This window comes from Drosophila rhopaloa, unplaced genomic scaffold (assembly GCF_018152115.1).
Source record: "Drosophila rhopaloa isolate 14029-0021.01 unplaced genomic scaffold, ASM1815211v1 contig_201, whole genome shotgun sequence".
NCBI classification, from domain to species: Eukaryota; Metazoa; Arthropoda; class Insecta; order Diptera; family Drosophilidae; genus Drosophila; species Drosophila rhopaloa.
In genome coordinates, this window is record NW_025335086.1 from 31899 (window position 1) to 59174 (window position 27276).

At 41.9% G+C, this 27276-nt stretch overlaps 7 protein-coding genes across 14 annotated transcripts in view; 3 read left to right on the top strand and 4 right to left on the bottom strand.

Moving 5' to 3' along the window:
* The window catches only part of LOC108042188 (LIM and SH3 domain protein Lasp), a 29890-nt gene extending 27302 nt beyond the window's left edge, over positions 1-2588 (bottom strand). For all 3 annotated transcript variants that reach the window (XM_017120351.1, XM_044460527.1, XM_017120350.2), the window contains exon 1: positions 1873-2588. In XM_017120351.1, coding sequence (XP_016975840.1) covers positions 1873-1941 — 69 coding nt within the window. In that variant the 5' untranslated portion in view covers positions 1942-2588. The remainder of the gene's footprint in view (positions 1-1872) is intronic.
* A 1346-nt stretch (positions 2589-3934) lies between these two features.
* On the top strand, positions 3935-18281 carry LOC108043431 (protein disabled). 5 transcript variants are annotated; one of them, XM_044460521.1, is made up of 9 exons: positions 3935-4011; positions 6339-7006; positions 7065-7677; positions 8444-8677; positions 9238-12241; positions 14775-14878; positions 14946-15689; positions 15746-15875; positions 15942-18281. In XM_044460521.1, exons 1-9 carry the CDS (start codon positions 3975-3977, stop codon positions 17023-17025), a joined length of 6618 nt encoding a protein of 2205 aa, XP_044316456.1. In that variant the 5' UTR covers positions 3935-3974; the 3' UTR covers positions 17026-18281. The 5 variants fall into 5 exon arrangements, with proteins under 5 accessions (XP_044316456.1, XP_044316458.1, XP_044316459.1 ...); XM_044460522.1 differs by lacking the exon at positions 3935-4011 and adding an exon at positions 4564-5221; XM_044460523.1 differs by lacking the exon at positions 8444-8677 and having other exon boundaries at positions 9190-12241.
* A 372-nt stretch (positions 18282-18653) lies between these two features.
* LOC108043417 (translation initiation factor IF-2) lies at positions 18654-19080 on the top strand. Its single transcript, XM_017122123.2, has 2 exons — positions 18654-18665; positions 18727-19080. The coding sequence occupies exons 1-2, from the start codon at positions 18654-18656 to the stop codon at positions 19078-19080; spliced, it is 366 nt and encodes a 121-aa protein (XP_016977612.1).
* Positions 19081-20046: 966 nt separating this feature from the next.
* LOC108043416 lies at positions 20047-20649 on the bottom strand. Its single transcript, XM_017122122.1, has 2 exons — positions 20595-20649; positions 20047-20530 (listed from the first exon to the last, which is right to left on the bottom strand). Exons 1-2 carry the CDS (start codon positions 20601-20603, stop codon positions 20171-20173), a joined length of 369 nt encoding a protein of 122 aa, XP_016977611.1. The 5' UTR covers positions 20604-20649; the 3' UTR covers positions 20047-20170.
* Positions 20650-21028: 379 nt separating this feature from the next.
* On the top strand, positions 21029-21634 carry LOC108043415 (peptidoglycan-recognition protein SB2). Of its 2 annotated transcripts, none has more exons than XM_017122120.2 (2): positions 21029-21392; positions 21450-21634. In XM_017122120.2, exons 1-2 carry the CDS (start codon positions 21029-21031, stop codon positions 21632-21634), a joined length of 549 nt encoding a protein of 182 aa, XP_016977609.2. The 2 variants fall into 2 exon arrangements, with proteins under 2 accessions (XP_016977609.2, XP_016977610.2); XM_017122121.2 differs by having other exon boundaries at positions 21470-21603.
* Positions 21635-22082: 448 nt separating this feature from the next.
* LOC108043425 (peptidoglycan-recognition protein SB1) lies at positions 22083-22852 on the bottom strand. The gene is made up of 2 exons (XM_017122133.1): positions 22752-22852; positions 22083-22686 (listed from the first exon to the last, which is right to left on the bottom strand). Exons 1-2 carry the CDS (start codon positions 22804-22806, stop codon positions 22169-22171), a joined length of 573 nt encoding a protein of 190 aa, XP_016977622.1. The 5' UTR covers positions 22807-22852; the 3' UTR covers positions 22083-22168.
* A 460-nt stretch (positions 22853-23312) lies between these two features.
* LOC108043423 (probable ATP-dependent RNA helicase Dbp73D) lies at positions 23313-25769 on the bottom strand. The gene is made up of 3 exons (XM_017122131.2): positions 25676-25769; positions 24798-25621; positions 23313-24735 (listed from the first exon to the last, which is right to left on the bottom strand). Exons 1-3 carry the CDS (start codon positions 25696-25698, stop codon positions 23528-23530), a joined length of 2055 nt encoding a protein of 684 aa, XP_016977620.1. The 5' UTR covers positions 25699-25769; the 3' UTR covers positions 23313-23527.
* Positions 25770-27276: the final 1507 nt, after the last annotated feature.

Genomic DNA, 27276 nt, shown 5'->3' on the forward strand with positions numbered 1-27276 from the left:
ACGCATATAAATGTTTTATAACCGACTTCGATGCGTCTGGTGACTTTAAAATAGTCTTCATTACTCCATTGTCTATAATTAGAAGCTGCTGACTCGAGGAAGAGGAGAAGCAACTCTAGAAAGACGAGACTATAATTAGGATGTAGTTGGCGGAGGGGGGTATTATAAAGGGGAAAAGGGGTCTTAAGATTGACACGTTTCAACGCTGATGCTTGAAGCTGATTGCCAATCGGAATTTGTTGATGGATTCAATTCGATTCGATTCAAAAGGGGGAAACCTAACCGATTCGTAATGTAAATGTTTGTCTCGAATGGTGCGTTATCAGCTTCCGAATTTCAACGGAACAGCAACAGAAACTCAGAACATAAACACAGATTGACAGCCAAGCCAAGGGCAACAAAATGGAACTAAAATAAAGAAGGGCCTCAGTCTCAAGTCCCAGACTAGAGGCAAACAAAAGTTCAATAAAAATAAACTGGAATTAAGCATAAACCAATAAGCGGACGGCCACGAAAAACTAAAAAGAAACGAAAGCCCCACTTTGCGTGTACTTACAGCTGTACTTAACGAATTAGTTGGAAAACAAATTATGTGAAAAGTAAACCACTTGAACTTGATAGGTTACATAGCTTTTGCACAATTTAAAAACAAATAAATAAATAAAAAAAAATAATTTTAAACATAAATCAGTGATGAAGCCCACTTTAAATTTTATAAAGGGATATTAGCTTGATCGAAAAATAATCAAAAAGAGTAAAAATAGTATCTTAACAGAAATACACATATTGTTTTCCTTTTTTTTTCGAAAGATGAAATAGAGAATTAAAACAATTTGACACATCTCAAGAGGAAAGATAAATAACGATTAAATTAAACATTTAATTGACAAATTTCCTAAAATTGTGAAATTTTTATTTTTTTGGGCGCTAATTTCGCAAATACCACTGTATCAGATTTATAGCTTGAGTATGTGTGAGAACGCAGTAAAACAAACTGGTCTCAAGTCTCGAAAATATGCGCTCAAGGTCGGTCAACGGATTTGCTTTTGTTGCTTTTTCGAAAGACAACAACAAAACCAGCTGCAACTAAAAAAAGCAGTCCAAAAAAGACGCAAGATCGCAGAAACTGAGCTGCAACAAGCGCCGCTGTGAGAAAGAGAGGGCGAGACATAATTAGAGAGGGAACCCCGAAATTCTGCTAGCGGAAACAGCGGCGGCAAACGTAAATTAAAAGCAATTGTAGAAATTTCCTGAGTTGGCGAAAAATATGAAAACAGCAATTGTTGTTGTTGCCGCCACCCGCGCACATTTGCACTGAAAGAAATTCCCAGGGAAACTGATCATTGATTGATGGGATATTAGGAGGATTTTCAACTACCGAAATAATTTATCTTATCCTAATCTTCAGAAATCTCTTCTTCGGTTTGGATTTGATTGGAAGAGATTTCTGAAATAAACAAGAATAAAGAATAATCATATATAATACATGATAGTTGAAATAGATCTGTTTGTTTTTCTCGGTGGAGTAGTGCTATTACACCCACACACAGACTCTCGCGAAGCTGCGCCGTTATTTTTCAGTAAATATTTGAATTCCGCGAAGCAAATGGAAAGGCAGCCAAACAACTTTTGCGCTTATTAAGCATAGGATAATAAACAGAGAAGCAGAGCAACAAAAAAGGCACGCATGATCAATGGGGCATTGGGGATAAAACAAGGAGAGGGAGCGGGAGAGCAGAACCCACGGCATGTGCCAGCTAGCCGTCTCGCTCTGGCGCCCGCAACAAGTGCACAAAGCAGCGGCTTAAACAAAAAGGAGCTACTAAAAACCTTTAAGAATTTGAATAGGATAACTTTGAAAATATAACTCACTTTATCCAGACACTTGAGCTCCTCGATGGGATAGACAACCTTCTGACAACGCGCACAGGTTTTGTTCATCTTGCCGCTTTTTCCTCCTTTGTTTTTTATTATTTCTTCAAATGTGTGTATGTATAAGCACTTTTATTTACACTCCAGGACTTTACTGTTAACTCTTAAATTTTCTCTTTTAGCGACACTATTCCACTTCACGATATCCACACGAAATCAAATCGGCCTAATTTTGCATATTGCGAATGCTGGGATTTTCTGGTGATCTGCGATTTGAGAAGCTGATCGGATCGAAATAGGAACTATGGGAATGTATTTGTTGTGTGCGCAGGTACGGGCCGAGAATTTGTTTCACACTATTCACAAAAACATCTAATAACTGGTTTGCTTGGTTGTTATATAAAAAACTGGCGATCAACCAGCGACTTTTTATCCAATTTACACTTTTTCTTTTAGTTTTATTAATTTTCAGCTGTCGCGACTGCGCTGCAGGTAAAAGCGACGCGCGAAGAGGAGAAAATCGGAAAACGAGTGTCGAGGCGAAGTTGTCGTTTAAATGCCGTTATTTTTGATAACAACACCCAGAAATCGTAATCTACTATTTGTGTATTATTTTTAAGGTGAGTTTGATTGAGGCGCGACACAAACGAAAAAACGCGACAGTCCGCGATAAAAATAATTCCGTTCGTTTGGAGGTTTAGAGTGACCGCAGTAGAGTGACCGTTTCATGTAAGCGTAAAGAAACGCTGATGACCACGTCGATGTCATCGATGTTTTTAAATATCGATATTAACGATGTTTTTCCGGCACCATCGGATTTCTTCCATCTCTGACGAGTATCAAAAATCTCACTCCAATTTTTGCGCACTGTTAACGATTTCACTCCTGTTCTAACGGACTCTGTTATTTTCCACTCCATTTTTTCCAGATATAACGAACTTATTACCCCATACAAACAAATTGGATCATAGCACTGTAAAAAATGTTTGCTTATCTGCCGAAATATATAAAGTACAAATTAAGGCTTTCATTAATTAAAAAAATTTCAGATGTTTATTTATTTTTTACTTAACTATACAAGCATTGTATATTCTCTTGAAAAATTAATGTTGTATTATTCGATTGTAAGTCATTAACGACAATTAAATTTATTTTTTTTATAAAATATAAAATCACATTTAAGTGTAGGTATACAAACAATTTGAAAAGCACAACGGATTTAACTTCAGGAACGAAAATACGAGCCAAAACCTATCGCCTGGGATCGATAGACCGATATACCTCGTACCGGCTGCCGTACAAGGTGCCCGCGGCACTTTACCCACCACCCTCAAATCCTTGGAGTTTTTACTATCGAATTTTTGGTGTGTGTGTTAATTTCCTGCAGTTCCCAGGGCGTAGGACTAAAATTAAAGGCAAAACCAACAAAAATTTGTGTAAACCAATGGCCAAATAGATTCAGAGCACGGTAAACGACAAAATCAGTGTGTAAATGGAAGCCAGACGAGTCGAATTGGATTTTTTCGAGCTGCAAAAAACGTGAGTGTGTCACCCATTTCTTTGTGCTTCATTTTTTTCCGGGGGCCAGACACAGAAAGTTATGAAAGTTGTGCCATTAAAAGGGAAAAATTAAACAACGAATAACGATTAACGGGCAATGAAATATATATAACTTACCGCTGCATAATGAAAGGCGTAGTATTAGCTGCATCCCTTTCCCACCCCCCACAACGCCCTAAAGTAGGCAAAGTGGAAGTAAACACTCACACAGATGCCACTGTTGGAAAATCGATAATCCGTGCGTGTGTATGCGCGTGAAAGTGTGAGTGAGACAAAAGCCGGTGTGTTCTATCGGCCGACTGACACGATAACAACAACAATCTGGCTGAAAGTCGTGTGTGTGTGCTAGAAGGACAGCAGAGGAGAACAACAGGACCAGTGTAAACAAAGCACAAAAAGCACTATAATAAAAAAACAACGAAGCAAAGCTAAATTATAAATCATAAATAAAATACCTCAAATAAAGCACAATCATTATTCGCAACATAATACGCGGCCAAAGGAATTACTACACGAATGCCAATCAGCTTTTTCTGAGCAAAATGCAGACGCTGCGCAAGAAAACGAGTCCTTGTAAATGTAAGTGAAATACTTTGTATTATTCTGATTATTATAATTTATTACAATTAATTTGAAGCTTTTATTTTGGTTAATTGATTATTTACTCGAAATAATGGACTGTTCAAAACTTTAAGTTATAAATTCTAAGCTTACCGTTTAATCAATTCTCATGGAGTCGATATGAGGAATTGATAATTATTTATAGAAACAGTATTACATGAGATTTATATACATATTTAAAAATTTTTACCAAAGACTATGAACCATAAACTGAAAAATTGAATATATATTCCTTGTACTGAAATTTATTTGTATATTTTCAGTAAGTGTATTTTTGTTTTAATGTTAAGTTTATTCAGTACTTGTCGAATTGACCATTTGTTATTAATTAAGCAAGATTATCGTTAAAATCTGCGAAGTAATATTATCTAGGATTAGGTATTAATATTGCGAGTCATTTCTTTCAAATTTCGATAAATCAAAGCAAAATCCCCTCGATCGTTAATTTCACCTCTAAGCCGTATTATCGATGGGAGACTCAGCAGCATCTGCCAATCGAATAGCAGCTGCTGCGCCGGCGTCGCAGTTTGTCGGCAGGTGGTGCAGTTTCCAAAAAAAGAACAACAATGTGCGAGATAGATCCCCGCATTCTGTACTTTATTTTTCGCCGTGAAAATCACTAAATAATAGAGTGAAATCTGTGTACACCCGCGAGTGTCTCCATGTGTGTGTGCTTTTTTTGTTTGTTATTTGAATTGAACAAACTGCGACAGTCCAGTCAAAAGAGAAGAGAGCGAGCAGCATCGTTTATACGTTCTCATTCGCTTTTATTCATTCCATGATCGCGGTCGCGGATCTCAAATCGTTCTCTGCTTGAATTTAATTAAATCTATACTGTCGCGAAAAATTGTTGTGGAATATATTGTTTGTTCTCCATTGTGTTCTGCCCGTCTTCCACCTCCTCCACCCTCGATGAAAATGTCAACACAAATACACAGAAACAAGAGGCCAGGAATGCGACAATGATTTTGTTGACACTCCAGTGAATTCCTCACTTCCAGAATTTCCCAGGCAGCGCTTTTCCAATGAGCAGAGCCCTCTGAGCCATTGAGCTGAAAAATGGTTAAATCCCTGGTGGCCAAGTTGTCCACAGCCTCATCCAATCTCTCTTTGGCCAGTACCTTTGGCGGCGGCAGCGGCGCGGCAGAGGAAACGAATTACGCAAAACGTTAGCAAAAACAAACTAAGCAAATACACAAATCACAAACAAACACAGTGATCTCTCCACAAAGAAAAACGCAAACAATGATTTTAAAAGAGTTAACGAGCCAAGTATAAAGCTAATACATTAGAAATTTGCAACATATTTTCTGAAAAAAAATCAATTGATAAGACCAATCTATAAATATAACTATAGTGCTTGTGGAGCAATAAAAAAAACACATTTTAAATTTATTTATTTAATTGAAGTTATTGATTAAACTCGAGGTTCCACGCTTATTTAAGAATACAACTTTTTAAATTTAAATTCCCTTTTAATATATGTATAAAATAAAAATGAAAAGTGAATAATACAAAATTGAGACCGAGGTATATAAAAAAAATTGTAATTAAATTCAAGATTATTATATAGTAAAAATATTTAAAGAATATCACTTTTAATTTAAAATCCATCCCAAAATATAAACTTAGATTGTACCCAGTGAAAAAATACAAACCAAATTTTTTGAAAAGAAAAACATTTTTTTAAAGACGTTTTAAATTGTATTTAATAACGAGTAAACCGTTAAACATTAAACACTATTAAATTTTGGATGATCCAATGCAATAAAGATTGCTCAGCCAAGCACAAGATTATCAAAGAGTCTGGAAAATGATTCACTGAAAATATTTGCATTTGGTTTCGCTCCATTAAAAACATATTTATACACGCGTTCATTAATGATTAATTAGGAAATGGCATTTAAAACAATTACGCGATAAAATACAAAAAAAAAATGATTTGTAATAACAACATTACAAAATTTCAAGTGCTTACAATTGTTAGGTATATTAGTAGAATCTTTTTAGGTTTAGAGAGCTAAACTAAAAATTATTTGTATTTTCGTTTTTAAATAATACAATTAGATACTGACTTATATAATTAGATATACATTGACTACAGGCTTGTTAAAAGTTAGTTCTCTCAAATTTATTTAACCACTCCCCATATTCTAAAGCTTATATTTAGCTAGTGACCACTGCACCTTATAAAGCATTTTCGACAAACAAAAATGAATTGAACACACACCCTAACAATTACAAAAACTCATTCTGGCTTTCAATTTTCCACCGCATTTTTCCAGATCGCAATGATCCGGGACGCTTTTTCGGCGATGGCGTCCAGTTCAAGGCAAAGCTCATCGGCATTCTGGAGGTGGGCGAGGCCCGAGGAGATCGGATGTGCCAGGAGGCACTGCAGGACCTCAAGATGGCCATCCGGGCGGCTGGAGAGCATAAGCAGCGAATAACGATCCATGTGACTATCGACGGGCTGCGGTTGAGAGATGAGAAAACGGGTGACTCCCTGTACCATCATCCGGTGCACAAGATCTCCTTCATCGCCCAGGATATGACGGATTCGAGGGCCTTTGGCTATATCTTTGGATCGCCGGACAGTGGCCACCGGTTCTTCGGCATCAAGACGGACAAGGCGGCCAGCCAGGTGGTGCTGGCCATGCGCGATCTCTTCCAAGTGGTCTTCGAGCTGAAGAAGAAGGAGATCGAGATGGCGCGCCAGCAGATTCAGGGAAAATCCCTGCACGACCACGCCAGCCAGCTGGCCTCCCTGTCCTCGCTGAAGTCCGCCGGCCTTGGTGGCATAACTTTGGGGCATTCGGATTTAGCCAGTGGAGGACTTTCCTCCGGCCATGCCCTTACCCTGCTGGGCAGTAGTCTTGGCGCCTCTAATGGAACAAGCAGACTGGGTGTGAATCTGGACGTTGCAAAGGCTTCAGGATCGGCGGCCAAAGAGGTAAATACAATTGTAATATATTCTCTTCAAGCACCTTATTAATAACACTCTTTTACAGATCTCTCCCGAATCCGTGGCCGATCTTGTGGACCTAGAGCAGGAGCTTACCTCGTTGCAGCGAGGAATAAGTCAGATGGAACGGATCACGCCAAATGAACCCTCCACTTTGGTCTCCAGCGGTGGTGGGGCTGGCCAGCCCTGTTTGGCCAAATCCGCCAGCGAGGATGATCCCTTCGGAGACTCTTTCATCTATGTGCCCTCCTACAGCATCCTGCCACCGCCTCCAGATTCCGGTCGCAACAGGCATAAGCCGCCTAACAAAACACCAGAGGCCATTGCCAGTTTGGATGCTATGCTCTCGCCGCCTCCAGGCGCTAGTAGCACTCAATCTCCGGCCACCACAGGACTCCAGATGGCGGATAACGACGATGACAACTGGCTGCAGGAACTGGACCAACAGAATGATGTCTTTGATACTACCAAAGTGGTGGGGAGCAGTGGATTGGGATCGGTTTTGGCCATTGCACCTTTAGCTTCCAGTGAATCCACAGCCACGCCCACACAACAACTGACGGAGGTCGCTGCAGGATCTGGAACTTTAGCTGATCTTGATATTGGTTTGGGTTCGGTTTCGGGAAATGAGGATCTGGCCTCGGCCATTTTGTCTTTAGGTGAGTTTTAAAAGAGCATCGCCCTACATCTTCTTCTGATTATTGAAGTTGTCACACTTGTGTGGAATTCTGTCGCTTTGTCATCTCCATTAAAGCGATGAAAGAGCTGTCTGTGATCGTTGGGGAGTGGTCAGGGTAACGAGATGTGTCCGCCCGCTATGGGAACAATTGGGAGTAGACTTGGGTCAAATTAATTGAACTGAATGGAATGTTGGCCTTATAACTCTTTGCAGATTCTTGTACCTATTATTTACCCAAAGTACAATGTTTAAATATGTAAAAACTATTCAAATTGGGTTATCATTAAAGTCTAATAGTATTTTCATAAACTTTTCTACTATACGCATGAGTTGTAAATTAATTTTAATAATTTCATTTATTCATGTCACTTGGAAAACATTTTTTAATAACCCTATTAGGTAATTTTCAGTCTCATTAATCAGACAGCTCTTTCTTTGGTTTAATTTAAATGTTTGTATAGTTCTTATGATTTTTGTTAATTAATTACTCATCCTTTTCCCAACGCTAACCCCACTCACATAAAATTAACTTTATTAACATCTGAATAGGGATTTTCCTTTGTGATTTCCATGTCTTCGGAACTTATCGAAGAATTAAACATTCTTTCATCACTTCTGAGCTCAATGAGTTGTTCTCTTGGTTTTTGATTTTGTGCCACCTCCGAATTCGGAGCCTCCTATTGGAGCAGCACTGTTGCCCCGAGATTTCTGTCGTTTTTCCTTATTCCTTCTGTTCCATTGTGCAGATGCGTTCACGGATCTGGATCCGCTGGGCACGGGACGCACCAGGCCGTATGTTGATAAGAAATACTTCTTCCAAGAGCTCAAGAATCCGCCGAAGAAGCTGCTCAAGGAGCTCAGCTCCGGCAGCCAGGCGGGTCTCGGTTTGGGTCTCTCGCTGGGTCAGTCGGATGGCCTCTTTCCGGAGGATAGCACCACCATCTCCACCACCACTTCCACAGCTACTAATATCACCGCAGGTACTAACCAACCACAACTCGAACACCATTTCCGCACAGAGAAAAAATGTCGGTTCCATCACCCAATATATGTAGTCGTTAGATTGAGCACGAAAAAATCATAAAATTTTAATTTCAATTGTTTTTCTAGAAAATGATAGTAAATGTAACCATTAAATAGGATTTTTAAAACCATTTTTGGAAGGGAAACCGCATTCTAAATTTTGAAATTTTTGTAGAATCCTTTTACTAAAATACATTAAATATATTTTTCGATTGTTTTTTTTTAATTTAATAGTTATTTGTGATAGAAAATTCAGAAAGTAAAATAATAATACAAATGTATAAAGTTCGAGTTAAAAAAAATTCTCACTAGATTTACCCTAGCTTTCATGGCATTTTCATGACATTTCATTCCTTTCCTTTTGGCAAATTTTTAAAACAAACCAGAAGATGCTTAAATAATATTGTATACCAAAAAATTGCAAATCGATGGATAATGTTTTGGTGATATTTCTTCTCTGTGCACCCAGAAATCGCATTGAGTAAGCAGCTCTCTAAAGTTTGCTCTTGCACCGCAGGAAATCCGCTCCAGAACTCGGCTAACACACTAACCACCACTGCTAGCACCGCCGCCAGTCTGGGCCAGCTCCTGTCCACGATTGTCTCCAATCCCAATTCCGATACCCTGCCCGCTCCCATTTCCATACCCACATCCATTTCCCACTCGATCACCCCGAGCGCTGAGCTAAAACTGTTGCTTGGCCATGTCACTAATCCGCCTAATCCCACCGGCCACTATTATACTACAGAACCACCCACGCTGACCTCGCTGGAGGATTCCCATCCGCCGGCGGATCCTGTGCTGCTGCCCAGGGATACGGATCCGTTCTCTCCGACGCGCAAAAAGAGTGATCCAGATCCTTTTCAAGAGGGCGATCTCTTTGCCAAGCTGGATGCCTTTGAGTTTGAGGCTCCGCCGGCGGTTCCAGCTCCTTCGATCCCAAACTTGGCGGCCGAATCGAAAGCCAATGTATTCAATGGACCACTTCAGGTGCAATTGCCACCAGAAAAGGAAATGCAGCTACAACAACCGCCAAGTACGGTAAGGAATCGTCCCACGGCTTCGGTTTCCGCCCTGCCAAGTGGCGTAGCCCTGGATGTGATCTCCAGTATAAGCAATAAGAAGATGCCGCACCTTTTTGGCCAGGCCAGGGCATTTGGTAAATCCGGATCGGACATTGGCTCGAGTGTCAATATGCGGCGTTTGCAGGAGAGCGATTCGCTAAGTGAAACAGAGGCCGCTCCGGAGCCACCACCACGTCCAGATTCGACTCCGTACTCGGAACCGCCGCCCCTGCCGCCCAAGAAGCAGTTTAGCGACCTGGTTATCCGACCCTCGCCAGGAAATCCCACACCACCGCCCACTGCCGGACGGTATGAGTATTTAAACAGTAATGTCACTGCTAGGAGGACTCTCTCATCCGCTGATGCGCCACCCATTCCATTGCCATCACGTCGTGTGGGTCGTTCCGATGGCTGTTTTCCAGGTCCGGGGAGGCCAAGAAAACCGGGACACACCGAGGATGATTATCTGGCGCCATTGGGAGCTCCGCCGCCACTGCTACCGCCTCCCAGTCACGGATCTTCGGCTCGGGCGAGGCCTCAACGGCAAACTTCGTTGGGTAGACCGCAGGATATCTACGAAAATAAGGCGGAGATCCTCCAAGCCCAGGTTCAGGCGCAGGCCCAAGCCCAGGAAGTGTCTGCCACTACCAATACCCTGGCTCCCGACATCACACTAACCCAACTGCTAACCCTTGGAATGGATGACCTGGCTATCAAGTTGAATGTTCCGGCCAGCAAGCTAAGCACCATGACTCTGGTCCAGTTGACAGCCTATCTCTCCGAGTATTTGTCCAGTGAAAAGAGCCACGTTCACAACAGCCAGGAGAGGAGATCCTCGCCAGCCAATCCAGCTCCTGTCCCTACCTCCACAGCTGCTGTGTTCAAGGTAAACTTCGATCAGCAAACCTCCTTTGTGGCAAAGTTCGATGACACGTTCGGCGAGGATGAGCTGGTGATGCCTTCGAGTTCCTTGGATTCCACCTTTGTGGCTAATTTTGCCAACTTCAATGATGCTCCGACTCCGATGCCCATGTCAGCAGTGTCACCAGTGGTGGCAACAGTGCCATCTGCGGATCGATACGCCGTATTCCGCGAAATCATTGATCAGGAGTTGCAGCAGCAACAGCAGGAAACCGATCTAATGGGGGATTTGACACCTCCGCCGGTGGACGAAACGCAGGCCAAGGAAATTCAAGAGGGCATGGAAACCAACAATGTGGGCGCAGATCTACCAATCGATGCCTTGGAGGTAAAACCAGCTCCCAAGATTGACACCAAGATCACCGAAGTGGTGGCCCAGGCCAAGGATCGTTATGCAGCTCTACGGGACATTATCCTAGTAGAGAATCTCTTCGATAAGTCCGCGATTACAACCGCCACTCAACCGGAGAAGGAAAAGGATCTGCTGCAGGACTTTCCCGAGTTCAGCGATGAGTTTAACGAGGATCATGATCTCCGTCAAATAATGGATCATCAGGATGTGCAGACGCATTCCCGCGATCGTCATGGTCTGGTTGATAGCCGCGGTTTCCCAACAGAGCCTTCGTCCTCCGCTTTGACAGTGGGTGATGATGACGAAGATGAGGATGCAGATGCTGGTGGTGAAAGCAGCCTGGATAGCAATGAAAAGGATGCAGAACCGGTCAGCGGACAGGATCAGTATGAAAAGCTGTCCACCTCCACGCAACAACTGGATGCAACTGCTCCAGTTCTGGAGGATGTGCACCAGCAGCAATCTCTGCCTCCCAAACAGGATCAGAAATTCCTTTCCGTACTCACAGCACCCGGTGGTGGAACCAAAGATGATATCGAGATCGATGAGCTTATGCACCGGGCTATTTCCAATCTCTCCTTGGACTCAAGGGATCGAATTTCCCCTGCCAACTCCTCGGCCGCTCCCTCAAGAGGAGCTCCCGGATTGCACACGCCCTCTCAGTTCAACGATGTCAGCACCTCACCAATTCCTCTCCAAAAACCTGTCATGGGCCCATCCCCAGTACCCTCGCAGCTTTCGGCAGTGTCCCAACTCATCGATACCGCCACTAAGAAAATGATGGGTGACAAAGAGCGGGAGAAGCAATCATGGGCCACTTTCGATTCGCCAAAGGCAAAGGGTAAGGCTAAGTTAACGCTACCGCCTCCACCGCCTCCTGCCTCCAACACCTCGCAGCCAGATACGGTGGAATCGCCATGCAGCTCGGATCCCCGAGATGACGGCTGGTCCAAGCAACAACGTCGCTGGGCGAAGAAGGAGCGCCAGCAGACATCGTCATCCTCCCGAGACCTGAGTCCCTGGGACGACGAGACGCCCGAGTATCTGAAGCGCCGGCAGCTAGCAGCCGCCCAAATGGGGCATCCTCACCAGCCACAATTGCCACCACAGCCGCAGCATACAGATCGGCATGGCTACTACATGCGACACGCCAGGCGTATGAACTCATGTGACGAAGACTACGAGTAAGTAAATTAGTAATAGGAATAAATTAGTTACTTTAAAATTAAGGTTAAAACAAGAAAGGAAAGCTAACTTCGGGCGGAACCGAAGTTGAAATACCCTTGCAGAATATTCTGCAAATTATATTCTCCAAAATTATTCATATGATGCATTCTTAATACTCATAAAAAATCCCAACTTCCTAACTTTAAAAACACCAAAGTTATGGCATTTCCAATCATTCAGTTATGTATATGGCAGCTATAGAATATAGTCGGCCGATCCTTATGAAATTTGATATGTCGGATTGATTGGGCAAAAATAAAACCCATAGAAAATCCCAACTTCCTAACTTAACAAACACTAAAGTTATGGCATTTCCGCTTAATCAGTTATATGGCAGCTATAAGATATAGTCGTCCGATCCTTATGAAATTTGGTAGGTCGGATTAATTGGCCAAATATATAACCCATAGAAAATCCCAACTTCCTAACTTAACAAACACCAAAGTTATGGCATTTCCGATCAATCAGTTATATAGCAGCTATAGGATATAGTCGGCCAATCCTTATGAAATTTGGTACGTCGGATTGATTGGCCAAATATAAAACCCATAGAAAATCCCAACTTCCTAACTTAACAAACAGCAGAGTTATGGCATTTCCGATCAATCAGTTATATGGCAGCTATATGATATAGTCGGCCGATCCTTATGAAATTTGGTAGGTCGGATTGATTGGCCAAATATAAAACCCATAGAAAATCCCAACTTCCTAACTTTACAAACACGAAAGTTATGGCATTTCCGATCAATCAGTTATATGGCAGCTATAGGATATAGTCGGCCGATCCCGGCCGTTCCGACTTATATACTGCGTGCAAAGGAAAGAAGGGTGTGTGCAAAGTTTCATTTCGATATCTTTAAAACTGAGAGACTAGTTCGCGTAGAAACAGACAGACGGACAGACAGACGGACAGACGGACAGACGGACATGGCTATATCAACTCAGGAGGTGATCCTGATCAAGAATATATATACTTTATAGGGTCGGAGATGTCTCCTTCACTGCGTTGCACACTTTTGACCAAAATTATAATACCCTCTGCAAGGGTATAAAAAGTATATATCAGAAAAAATGTTTGAATATTGAGATATATCATAAATAAAACAAGAAAGGAAAGCTAACTTCGCGCGGAGCCGAAGTTGATATACCCTTGCAGAATACTCTGTAAATTATATTCTCCAAAATTATTCATATGATGCATTCTTAATACTCATAAAAAATCCGAACTTCCTAACTTTAACAACAACAAAGTTATGGCATTTCCAATCGTTCAGTTATATGGCAGCTATAGGATATAGTCGTCCGATCCTTATGAAATTTGGTAGGTCGGATTGATTAACCAAATATAAAACCCATAGAAAATCCCAGCTTCCTAACTTTACAAACACCAAAGTTATGGCATTTCCGATCAATCAGTTATATGGCAGCCATAGGATATAGTCGGTCGATCCTTATGAAATTTGGTAGGTCGGATTGATTGGCCAAATATAAAACCCATAGAAAATCCCAACTTCCTAACTTTACAAACACGAAAGTTATGGCATTTCCGATCAATCAGTTATATGGCAGCTATAGGATATAGTCGGCCGATCCCGGCCGTTCCGACTTATCAGATACCCGTTACTCAGGTAAAGGGAGTGCGAGGGAGATGGAGATAGAAACTTTGATCACGCATAACTTTTTAACGAATGGTCCGATTTGAAAAATTTCTTTTACATTTCGATAGGTATTGATAAACACAATAAAACTGCATTTTTACTTTTCTGAAATATTTAAATTTTTAAAATCGTATATAAGCGATTGTGGGCGTTAAAGGGGGCGTGGCACCTTTTTGAAACAAACTTGCGCTGCGTAGGAACTCCTAGAATCTGCATGCAAAATGCCAATCTTCTAGCTTTTATAGTTTCCGAGATCTCAGCGTTCATACGGACAGACAGACAGACGGACAGACAGACGGACAGACGGACAGACGGACATGGCTATATCGACTCGGCTAGTGACCCTGATCAAGAATATATATACTTTACAGGGTCGGAAACGCTTCCTTCTAGCTGTTACATACTTTTGCACGAATACAATATACCCTTTTACTCAACGAGTAACGGGTATAAAAACTATCCTAACAGTTTTAAGCACATTTGGAAAGGAATATTTTAAAATCATGTTAATAACATTTTATGTAGACATGCAATATGATTACATATGTATGTGTTTTGTACACGACAGTTTTCCTAAATTTGTTTAAAATAAATATAAACTATTAACTCAGTTTGATTATCTTCTTCCAAAAAATGTTAAATATATGTCTAAAAGAAAAATAAATCTTTAAAGGAATTTATAAGATCTCTATAGAGATCTTAAAGTTATCTCAAAGAGAATTCAGGTTCTGAAGTTTTTCTGCAAACTCATTTAAAAGAAATAAATGTTTAAATAAGGGAAAGGGATGTTTAACTTTCTAATATTTGTATTACATTTATTGTATTATTTCAGCTATGATGCTGAATTCATGGCACGTCGGGATCAGCAGCAGCAGCAACAGCAGCAGCGGAAGTTCAAACATGGTCTCTCCCGCAGCAGGGATAACTTCGAACTTGGTGAGCTCTTATATACTTCTTTTGTCCTATATCTTCGAAATCATTGCCGCTATTCGTACCCTTACAGATTCCCCCAGTTGGTACCATCACCCGGCACATCACACCTGGTCGCCGCAGGAGATTGAACAAGCTCGAGGCCGATCTTTCGACCGTGCTGCCTACGAGCGGTCCAGCTATGGGCCGCCACCGCCCATCTACGACAAGCGGGGCCAACTGAGGAGCAAATATCGCGGGGATCACAGGGATAGGGATCGCGAGCGAGATCGCGATCGGGAGTATCGAGATTACGCACGTCCCAGCTACGATTTCGACTACGAAAATGTCTACGAGGAGCGCGGAGGACGATCCCCAATGGCCTATAAGCCAGGAAGGGGCGGTGGTGATTACCTGTACGATAGAGAAAGGGATAGAGATCGGGATCGCGAACGTAAGTCCTTCGATCGGGAGAGCCTCGAATCTTATGAGAGTGCCACTCGGCGACGACGAAGTTTCGGCAGTGGAAACGATGTCTACGGCAGCCTGGACAGTCGTGATGATTACCGTGGAGAAAGGGAGAGGGACCGGGAACGTGATCGCGAACAGATAAAGACCCGCTCCCTGCGAAAACCCACAACCACGTCTGGAAAGCTCAGAATCAGTGGAGACATCGATTACGAGCAGGACTCTGAGCAGGATTTCCAGCAGCGATCGGGTGTTCGGAGTCTGCAGCGACCGAGTCAGCTTGGCGGGGACGTGGTGCTACCCTCCAGTGCGGTCGTGGGTCCACAGAGATTGCGCAAGAGCAGCGGTTCTAGTCCCTGGGATGGCGAGGGTATGTGCCTAATGTTTGGGATCCAAAACCTCAATTTCTTATACACTCTATTGTAGAACCAGCATTGCCAGGTCAGAAATCTTGGAAGCGTCCAGCCAGCGCCGCTGAAAGCGAAAGACGTTTGGCTGAGAGTCGTCGAGCAGCAGCTTTGGGGCAAACTCCATCGGATGGCGAGAAAGAGCGAAGGTCAGTGTGGGATATCCCCTAAAGAAAACAATAAATATATTTAGTAATACCGAACTCTTTCCGCAGATTCCGCAAGAAGACCCGTGCCCGCAGTTCCAAGGATTTAGTTGCAGTGGGTGCACCCAGTGCCGCCACCACCGCCCCCAGCAGATCAGGCTATGGGCGTGGCATTCGGGATAACTACGACTATATGTGTCCCGGCCAGCGCAATGATGACGACGACGATGATGATGAGGACTATGTGGACGATGAACCGCCAACAGATGAGGATAAATTCGAGCGATTGAACCGCCGGCGGCATGAGATGCACCAGCGTATGTTGGAATCCGAGCGTCGGCAAATGGAGCGTCATCAGCCACCATCGCTCGCAAAGCTTTCTGGCCAGAATCGCACCCGTGGCGTGGTCGTAAATAGTGACTATGGTTTTGTGGACAGTTATGAGCAAACCCCAACGCCCACACCACGGTCGAATGCTAGTAGCACTGGACCCGGTGGCCTAATGATGAGCGGCGGGGAATCTTCTGCCGGGGTGACTAGTTCCAAGTTCAATTTTGATGACGGGTTCGAGTCGGACTTTAATCAGAGTTCACCGCCTCCAGCACCAGCAGGTACCGCCTCCAGTTGCAATTCTACGCCGGCAGGTCCAGTTTCGGCCAGTGCCAACAATGGCGGATCAAAGAGCCTGTTCCGTTTTTCCAATGATTTTTCGGATCGCGAGAAGCGGGAGCAGTTTGAGGCGGAAACACCGCCAACCTCAACGCCACCAATTACCCAGAAACTGCGATTCGATGATAATGTAAAGGTCTCCCAGTTCGATGATGCTGCCTTTGAAGATGATTTCGCAAAGGCATCGTTTGACTTTGAAAAAGAACAAGCTGGGGCAGGAGCAGCAGTAGCTGGAGGATCGGGTGCCATGAGTAGAAAGCAGAATATGCGGACCAGCAAGCTTCAGCAGCGCCAGGAACTCATTAAAAAATCCGAGTCGGTAAACATATTTGCCAAAAAGCAGGAAGATCCCTTTGAGGACGACGAGTTCTTCAAGTCACCGGATCAGGAGCAGGCACCCGATCAGCACAACGACGATGCAGAGGCTGGAAAATTTCAGTGGAGCGAGGACGCGAACTTTGCCAAGTTCGATGAAAACATGTGATTTGACCAACTCTTTGCCAAGGCATCGGGGCAGCGACCGGAGCCGGATGTCGATGCCCACAACTATGCGGAGATCGATGTGGTTAACGACACGGACCTCTCCTTCCTGACCAATCTCAACCATTACTATCAACAGCAGCGATTGCAAAGCTTGCGGCAGACTTTGAACAGCCATGTGTACAGCAATCTGCCAGTCCAGCAGCCCCAGGAGCAAATGTATCCACAGCCGATAACCAAATCTATCTCTACATCCACGAGTCCCTGGCACGAACCAAAGGCTAAGTCCAAGCCATTGCAGCAACTGCTGAGGAAGCCGAAGAAGTGGAAACTGAAGCGCACCCTAGATGACTTTCTCAAGTGTCTGATCATCGCCTCCTCGGAGCATGTGTATGACTACGATGTGCTGTGGTAGGATCAGGAGGATTGGGAGGATGGGGAGCAGTCCGAGGATTAGTCTTCAAGAGAAAGAGAAGGAAATTAATACGATATATAATTCGCCACATATATCTAGTCAACTCAATCGCCATAAAATACATGTAGTATCGTAACAATCTTTCAAGGACTGTACAGGATTATTTCACTCCCAGATCTGACCAATCCCAAAGAATTGAGATCCTAACCTAGCGATCTAGTTTGTATATATAGATATATCCACATGGAAATTCAAAGCAAGCCATAGCGAAAATTAAAACGAGAACAAGCGTTTGTTAAAGTTACTCCCCACTCGACAGATAATGAAATACTCACACCCCGAAACATCAATCGATCTGCAGATCGATCCAACTAACGAAAGCAACTAATCAATTGCCTATGCTAGATGTCGTCTACCCATATAACGATTTATCCAAAGTGCAACCACTGTGCTAGCATACAATACTACATATATTCCTAGGATACGTTTATGTTTATGCCAGCAAGCATAATTTTTATGATTGATTGATTGATTGATTACATAGTTAACTAACGACTAATTAGTTTAATTCCATTGCAATGTCGCATCAAAGTGTTTTATGATTTAACTACTTATATACATAAATATATATTTATACGTAACTGAACGAGCAACTGAAACTGAACGATCAAGTAACTCCCAAGCAGCTAAATAATAATATACGATAATTATACATAAAAACATATTCTTATATGTAATGCAATTATACGAATACGATAGTTATTGTCAAATCTCTCTGTGCAAGAGATGTTTTAATTGGTTTTGTCTCATCATTATGTTCTATCAATTAAACTGTGAGAAGCATATTTAGAATGGTTTTATTTGGAAATGTGGTTTTTCGAATGGAAATGTATATTGTTATTATTTTATTTCGGGTATCTTCATTTGAAAACGATTTTACTTAGTTGCAAGACAATAATGTGTCAGCAACTATTGATTACTTTAATGTGAATGTCGTAACATTTTTAGCCATATCGGATCGTATGTTAATTTCTTGCTGCTTTGCCAGCACCTGCCATTTAGGCCACTTTTGGAGCCAAGTGTTTGACGATTTGGAGCGGCTATTAGCCAGGCCTGCTGTGGTCTCCTCCTCCAAAAAACTATAAAAACGGTCCAAGTCGGTCCAAGACAATGCATATTCAGTTTTTGGACTCTGTGACAGCAGCAATCTTCTTGAAATGCAGCAAATGGTGAGCAGAAACTTACAGAGTCGCTGTCAGGATTTATTAATGAAACTACTTCTCATTACAGTTGGTTATTGTATCTCTAGGCTTGCTGGCCAGTGTGGCAGCCAGGCCTGCTGTGGATCCAGCTCTCTTTCCGGCGGGATCACCTTTCGGATTCTATCCAGGATCGGCCGCTCCTTTTGCCGCCTATGCTGGTGCGCCCTTTGCTGCTGCCCCCTTGATTAATCCTTTGGGTGGTTCCCCATTGGCCGTGTCCAGCAGCCAGCGATTGGACTACTTTAACCAATTTAATGCCGCCTTTGCCCCGACTCCTCCTGCTCGTATCCTGGCTGCTGCCCCATTTCCATCTGCTGGCGCACGCCTCATTCAACCAACTCGCTTTATTGCTCCTGGAGTACCAGCACCATATTTCTTTTAAAAAGCCCTACTGCTTGACCTAGATGTTTAATTTAAAAATAAAAGTATAAGTTGGTTAACCGCGAAAACTGTGTCAAGACCAACTCTGAATTGGCTTTACGTTTGCTTAGTTGGGCACGCGCTAAGTACAGTGATTTCTTGTATTATTTTCAATTTTTAAAATAGATGGTAAGGCAAATCAAAATAAATTTTAAATATTTTGTTATTTTCGATAGATAAAGGCAAGAGCGCTTCATCTGTATTAATATTGTAGCTATCTACAAAGCAATATTTTGAAAATTAAAATGAAAAAAATCAAACCACAATAATTTAGAAGTGTGAAATCGGATGTCTGTAAGAAAAGTTATGGGCTTAGAAATTTAGGTTTTGATTACTTTTTTGAAAAGCCAATTTTCGAAATTTGGGAAGGGCATAACATCGTAACATCGACCCCAAAATAAAAACCAAGTTAAAAACACAGATTTTTAGGGAATTAAACCACGATCTTTTAGAAGTAAACTACTTTGAAATCGGATGTCTTCAAGAAAAGTTATGTAAAACCGTTATTCTGAAATAGTTAAAAATGAAACAACGAAGTTTCAATTTTATTTTCCTTATTTTTCGATGGTTTTTATGGTTGTCCGATTTTTACAAAACTAAAACCGTATTTTAGGAATTGCTAAGAATATTATTTCTTATATATTATAGTTTTATTACCCTCTTTTTCCCAATTGTTCCAATAAGAGCCTTATGATTTAGTAGGCCTATCCGGCCCGTTCCGACTTATATACTATATGCAACGGACGGATAGACAAACGGGCAGACGGATGGACATTGCTAGATCGACTTGCCTGCCGATCCTGATCAAAATGATATATATGATATGTATCTTTAAGGGTCGGAAATGTCTCATTCACGGCTTTGCAACGTTTTGACTAAAATTCTTATCCCCTCTGCAAGCGTATAAAAACCAAAAGAGCCCTCAAAGTATTTGATATAAATGTTTTATATATTTTTTAGGCATATACAAATAATATCATTTGGTATTGATTTATATCACAATAGGTTAAAGGTAGGGTGTGAATATAAAACCCTTAATGTCGATACAAAATTTACCAGACACCCTTGTATCCATATCCATAGTTATATGTGGGATAGTAGTAGGGATAGGCGTACTGATAGGTCGTGGCATACGGATAATTGTAGGCGGGATAATTGTAGGTGGGATATGTGGGATAAGTGGGATAGCCACTGCTGGACTTAATGTAGGTGTTCGGATACGTGGCCACCGTGGTTAAGGGTACATAAGGCCGATTCCAGTTCCGGGTGACAAACTGATGACTAGTGGCCACGGGAACTACTCCAGGAATTGCGGAAGGAACCGCCGGAATCACTCCTGTTGTGGCAGTTGCTATGCTGGCATTGGACAGAACCAGTCCCAGCAGCAAGTAGCACAACATGGTGGCTAGAACCTAAAACAATATAATGCTTTTTATATATGAATATTCCAATTTAATTACCCTTAAGCATACTCACGATCTTCATGATGTGGCTTTAACCTGGGGTAACTGCCTGGGCCACTCGATCACTGGTCACTGTCCACTCGTAACCCATCCAAGTGGCTTTTATAGCAGCCCCCGATAGGATTTGACTTTCAAATGCAGTTGCCCGTTTACGGATGACCACCCATTTTTGGGCCACCGCCTCGTTCAAGGGCAGATTTGCATTCCCAAAGAAGAGAAGCCAACAAAGCTTGGAGGGTTTTATATATAAATGTCTTTATAGGGATGACGCAAGCGGAATTTGCAACCAGACAAAGGCTTCTTGCCATTTAATTATGCTGCAATACATTGATTGAACCCATTCATTAAAACATCTGAGTAAATAAAGCAATTCTTGGTCTGAAATTTCGGCTGCCTATATATACGCAGATCAGTAGCAGTAGTAGCACATACTGTCTAAAGGCAAAGATGAAGCTACAATTGGCACTCCTGGTATTTGGCTTGACTTTGGCCTTGGGCCAGATTGTGCCCCGAAGGAGCTGGTGTCCTGCTCCGCTTTCTCCGAGATTGCCCAGGCTTTCGGTCCCCGTTCGACTCATAGTCATACACCACACGGCCACGGCTTCTTGCTCCAATCCTCATCAGTGCCAATCGGTCCTTAGGCAAATTCGAGCGGATCATCTGCGCAGGAAGTTCAGGGATATAGGCTACAACTTCTTGATCGGAGGCGATGGTCGGATCTACGAAGGCTTGGGCTTCGGCATCCGGGGCGAACATGCTCCCAACTATAATAGCCAATCTATAGGCATTGCTTTCATTGGCAATTTCCAGAGTACGTTATTTGTTGCTTGTACTCTGTTTAATTATTACTAATTTATTTATACTTTAGATGGTTTACCTCCGTCCCAGATGCTGCAAGCTGCCCGAACGATCATCCAAATCGCTGTGCAGCGTCGCCAGGTTCTGCCCAATTATGCTCTTGTGGGACATTGCCAAACGAAGGCCACTGCCTGCCCGGGAAAACATCTTCTGGACGAGCTTAGAAAGTGGCCCCGCTGGCAGCCAAAACCTTAAAAATAGGCTTTCTAAAGGAATTTTTGAGACAGTAGATGTCCGAATATAATCTAGCTTTCTTCTTTTTACGCAACTTCTTTTAATCTCTTTACTTTTTTCAATAGAAAAATTATGTAAATATGCATATTCATTTTTTGAAAAATGACAAATAATAAAAATTAAACTATCCTGTAAAATGTATCTCTTTTGGGGAACACTTGGTGTTTCGTTTCTTGCATTCCTGTAAATATTTTGTATGTGTTAGGGTTAAATAATTAACTAATTTGAATAAATTAAGAAGATTTAAAATTTTATTTTTGATTGTAGTCCTTCAATAACTATTAAGAGTAAACCTAATTTATTTTCACTACTCTCAACAAAAATAAATAGCTTATGTTAAACCGCAATAAACTTTAGAGTTCCAGCTTCCCAACAATCTTAGTTCATTTTCCCTTTAAAACATATTAAATTAATTTTTTTAACTGACTTTAAGTACATTTATTCTAGCAACATTTTTAGCAAATTTAAAGAGTATAACCTAAGCAAATTCTGGACTTAGTTTTGCCTCCAGTGGGGCCAGGTCTTAATTTGATTAAAGAGGGCATCACCCGGGCAGGATGTGGCCTTGGTCTGACGGTGGCCAAACAACGTGTAGTTATCCTTGAGGAATCCACGCTGCTTGGCCAGCTCGATCAGATCCTTGGCATTCTGGAGCATCTGGGCGGAGGGGGCGTTGTTTTGGAAATTGCCAATGAAGACGATGCCAATGCTCTTGCGATTGTAGTTGGGAGCATGTGATCCCTGGAGTCCAAAGCCACGACCCTCGTACACCTTTCCATCTCCGGCCACAATAAAGTTATAGCCAATATCGCTGAAATTCCTGCGACCCTTGTGATCCGTCTGAATGTTTTTGATCATGCGCTTGCACTGATCGGATGTGGAGCAGCCATTGGGATTGTCCGAGTGATGGATGATCACATAGTCCACGGCACCAGAAATCCTTGAGGGCGATCGAGCAGCCACTGCCCCCCAACTGCTGCGGGGCTCAATCTGCAGGGCATCTGCGGAGAGAGCTGAGCGGAGGAGAGATCGTGATTAGCTAATCGGGTATAGGTTTATTCTCAATTTGATGGATTACCTATGGAGCAAAGCGCCAGAGCAGCCACAAACTTTATTGCCGTTGATGTGTTCATCGTTATGAGATTGAAGATTTTATAAAATTCTCCGGCTGACGGAGGCTGTTTAAATAGGCAACACAGACTGAATTGAGAATCGAGACATAGATACCCCTTAAATACAATAGAACTTAAATGTATTTTTAAACAGGCTTGCAAAGTATATATTTTAGTGATATTTTATTTTGATCAAAACAAATGGTTTGAGTTTACACAAATATGACTTAAGAATATTAATTGAAAAAGACGAAAAACAGTGACAACCATTAAAAGTTTATATACCTAAGCTAAACACCTGTTCAAATATGGATTCACCACATTAAATTGATTACGAAGAGTGTCTGTGGGTCATACGTATTAAATGAAGGTAATGTTAAGTAATGACTTTATGAAAAAACTTTTATTAAAGAAAATAAAAGGAGACCGTAATAAAGATAAAGGAAACTATTTAAGCTCAGACTAATAATTTTTTGTTGTCCTTTAGGAATAAAATCATTTGTTTAATTATATATGCAACTAAGAAAGCGTCAACCCAAATACTTTCATACAGGGTAAGCAAACACCGATTGCGGTGAAGAACCTGCTGGGGAATCACTTGCGCCCCCAGAGATAAGAAATTGCTCCCGGAGACCCCGAACCACGACACACGCTATACAAAAAAACATTTTGTTGGTTATTTACATTATTATATTACAATAAACTAAAATAAACAACGTATTCCACATGGTATTCCCAAATATTAATTCTCGATGGCCTTTCGGTTTTTGGCGATTTGTTGTTTCTTGGTTTCTCTCTGCACGGATTTCGGTTTGTTGGGTTTTGTCTTTTGTATTTTGGATGCTTCCACCGTTTGAGCTGCGCCTGCCTTGAGCTGCAGCTTTTCCATCAGCGTCAGTGGACGATCGGTGGCACTGGCCAGCTTTTTTTTATGAGCTAGTGCCTGATTTGCTACACGTTTCTTTTGCACTGCCTTCTGGATCTTCTGAGTCTGCTGGCGCAAACGCAGATTGTCCAATGCCTTTTTATAGTTAACTGCATGCTGCACCTCAATGTCTGGAGAAACGTGGATCTCTTCGCCCAGTGCTTTGCCCACATCAGTGAGCATTTTCTTGAATGCCACCTGATCTTGTTCGGTGAGCAGGGTAACTGCCGTACCCTTTCGTCCTGCTCGGGCCGTTCTGCCCACTCGATGGATGTGGGTCTTAATGTGGCGCGGCGCCTCGTAGGACAGGACCACATCAATATCCGCCACATCGATACCACGCGCCAGGGCATCTGAGCATATCAGTCCATTTAGCTTACCATTGGCAAAATTTTTAAGGGTATTGCTTCGAACCAGAGCGGAGAGATTACCCGACAACTCGGCCACTTTAATGGGCGTCTCGCTGAAGAGCGTTTCCATAACATGAGTAAGGCGACTGGCCTGATCAGTGCTGTTGGTGAAGCAGAGGAACCGCTTCCATTGATACTTTTCCACCAAAGCGAATAGTGTCAGCGGTTTCAGACGCAACTCCGTTACACAGAATTGTTCAGTTAACTCAGCGGGCGTTGTGTATTTTCCCACAAATTGACCGAGATCTGAATTCGTTTCGGGATCAGCGTTTTCTTCAGTTACATCCTTCATTACGGGCATGGTAAACACGGTGGTAAACAGACGCGGCTGGAAGAGCCGTAGATTTTGCAACTTTTCCGGATCCTGGGATAGGGTGGCCGAGAACAGAAGCTTGTGCGGCTGCTTGCCAAAGTTGGCCTGAAGTTCCGCATAGCAGAGAGGGGCTTGAGTCCCGGCCAGCAACTGATTTGTGGTCTCTTTCACATGTCCGTCCAAGTGATAAAGCCAGTTCTGGAAGACTGCATCCATTATCCGATCGGCCTCGTCAATTATCAGAAATTTAAGGTTCTTTAGGCAAAAACCCTTGGTGGCATGCAGGTGGTCCACCAGGCGACCTAAAAAGGGTGAGATTGTTCTTGAGAAACAGCTCAATGGATTTGTTTTTCTGTTAACCTACCTGGTGTGGTCACCACAATGTCCACCTTAGAGTAGTATTTGCCTTTGTACAGCTCCACAAGCTTATCCTGCTCGTCCTCCAGTTTGTGCTGCTTGGACAACAGGCAAACCTCCAACTCAGTTTTGCTGCACAGCGAACTTATGACCCGGTAGACCTGCAGAGCCAACTCTGCAACAGGTAGAACCACTAAAGCACGAACCTTGCACTCCACACGTTGCGACAGCAACTGGACGATTGGAATGGCAAAGGCCAGAGTTTTTCCACTGCCCGTGGGAGCAGATACACAAATATCTCTGGGACGAAAGGGCGATGGCTTGGCATGAGCCTCTAGAACCCAGGGGATGACTTGCCGTTGGACAGGAAAAAGGCGATTAATCTTCATCTGTTTGAGAGCCAGGCAGGTTGATTTGTCCAAGTAGTCCAGCTGGTCAATGGCCTCTGAAGCTGGTATCTCCTCCTCTGGCTGCAGGCTTCCACCTTCGATGATAGTGGGATGAGCCAGCCAACTTGGCAGCTGCATCTCCACCTTCCTTTTCTTGGCCGCCGAGCCATCGTCTCCAAGAACTTGAAACTCATTGGAGGGCACATCCTGTTTCTCAACTGTTTCTTCGGATGTTTGGGGTAGTTCCACCTGCTCCTCCTTGGTTTCTGGCTCATCTTCATGTGGTATTACTTCTTCAGGGACGGGTGCTTCTATAACTTGGCTTTCTTTGGATTTCCTCTTGCGTTTTGCAGCCTTTTGTAGCAATTTCTGCAGTATTTCATCTTCGTTATTGGCGCTGTCTTTGATTCCATCTTTCGGTTGCTTTAAATCCTCCGTATATCTACAAAAGCATTAGGTGATTATCACTGCTGGTTTTTGGGACCGCTTTATTTACCTGTTTACTGTAAATAATTCCATTATTATGGCTGTTTTTAATTAATAAAACGAGAACGAACTAAATGCACGTGTTGCCGTGAATTTGTTTACGTTTCTACAACCAGTGTGACCATTCAGTCATTTTGGTTTAATCAACTATTGTAGGGTTGTCATGCTGTTTTCGAAACAAGGCGCGCAAGTTTTAAAATAGGATACAATAAATGGTAAATGTTATAAATAAAAAAAGAAATTTTAAGTAACCAATTTATTTATTTGTTTGATAACATTTTTTTTGAAATGCAAACAGATGGTATAAAAGCAATTTTAAATTAATTGTAATATAATTCGAATTTAAATGAACTAAAATAAAATTATAATGAAGTATAGATTAAGCTATATTTTTCGTTGGAAAGTTTTTTTTTGACTGGGTATTTATTCTCCTATTAATTATTCACAATGTTGTATTCCAGTTTTTTGGAATAATTAAAATTATTCCCATAACCGCAAGCAGAATAATTTACAACGGAAATAAAAACAGTATTAGTTCATATTCGAGTTTTCAAGGGGATTTGTAGTTTCCCGTAGATCGATTTACCAAATGCGTGGATGCGTATTCGAAATGCCCCCAACTTCATGGGTTTCTTTGGGGATTTTTATGCCAGTCAGTGATTCAGAATTGACCCAGAGATATAATGCTCCCCACGTGAGCGACAGATGCAAAAATAAACAGCAGCTATAATAAATGCTTATGGGCTAAAAACCGGTTAAAAGGCTGTTAACATGCTCCACTAAAAAGAGATTCTTCGGAAGAACAAAACTTTGACGTCCGTATAATGAAGTGAAAGGTGTGACGAACTTTTTGACAATGCGATATTACATTTGATTATGTGTTAATAGAATTGTAACATGTGCACCACATTTTTGTGTTACTGAGGCTGACAGATTTGTTGTAATATTTAAAATACTTATTGCCATTTACGTACGTAAATTTGTATTTTTAAATGTCTCCATTAATCATACAACAGTCGGCTCAATTCGATTCAGTTCAGTAGCGGTTGAACACCTGTGACAGAGGACGACACGCCCATATTATGTGTCAGATCTTATATATAGTACCACTTTTCCAAACCAACTTTAAAGCTCAATCTTTTTGCTCTGCTCATAATAATCTGAATAAATATAATAATAATTTAAAATTATCTTTACAAATATTTATTATAATCTTATTTACCGGTAGCTATAAAACAAATGCAATGGAGTAGAAAACACTCTCACATCACGAATCTAATGGTAAAATTTTTAATTCACTTAGCGATTGTTATAGCTTTTAGATTATTCAAATATTATAACCAACTCCTGCTTTAAGAGCTCATAAATTTTAATCTTCATCTGAATTGGGTAAATACACTTGTGAAAATTATAATATAAGGTACAGTGCGATTAATGGGAGACGTTCGCGTATATTTTTTTCCGATCTATGAAAAGTAGAAATGAAAAATATTTATACGGGCTGAACAACAAAAATATAATCTTAAAGTCACGGTACCATTTTGTTTGTTGTTAATTTTTCTCAATCGAGAGACATGAAAAACTAAATAATAGATTATAACTATTTCACTT

Coding starts and splice junctions, on each gene's coding strand:
- LOC108043431 (XM_044460522.1), top strand. CDS start 5,113: ATGGTTAAATCCCTGGTGGCCAAGTTGTCCACAGCCTCATCCAATCTC. Junction 7,007..7,064: donor CAGGATCGGCGGCCAAAGAG/GTAAATACAATT, acceptor ACTCTTTTACAG/ATCTCTCCCGAATCCGTGGC. Junction 12,242..14,774: donor TCATGTGACGAAGACTACGA/GTAAGTAAATTA, acceptor GTATTATTTCAG/CTATGATGCTGAATTCATGG.
- LOC108043415 (XM_017122120.2), top strand. CDS start 21,029: ATGAAGCTACAATTGGCACTCCTGGTATTTGGCTTGACTTTGGCCTTG. Junction 21,393..21,449: donor TTTCATTGGCAATTTCCAGA/GTACGTTATTTG, acceptor TTTATACTTTAG/ATGGTTTACCTCCGTCCCAG.
- LOC108043425 (XM_017122133.1), bottom strand. CDS start 22,806: ATGAACACATCAACGGCAATAAAGTTTGTGGCTGCTCTGGCGCTTTGC. Junction 22,687..22,751: donor TCTGGCGCTTTGCTCCATAG/GTAATCCATCAA, acceptor TCCTCCGCTCAG/CTCTCTCCGCAGATGCCCTG.
- LOC108043423 (XM_017122131.2), bottom strand. CDS start 25,698: ATGGAATTATTTACAGTAAACAG. Junction 25,622..25,675: donor GAATTATTTACAGTAAACAG/GTAAATAAAGCG, acceptor ATGCTTTTGTAG/ATATACGGAGGATTTAAAGC. Junction 24,736..24,797: donor CATTGTGGTGACCACACCAG/GTAGGTTAACAG, acceptor CACCCTTTTTAG/GTCGCCTGGTGGACCACCTG.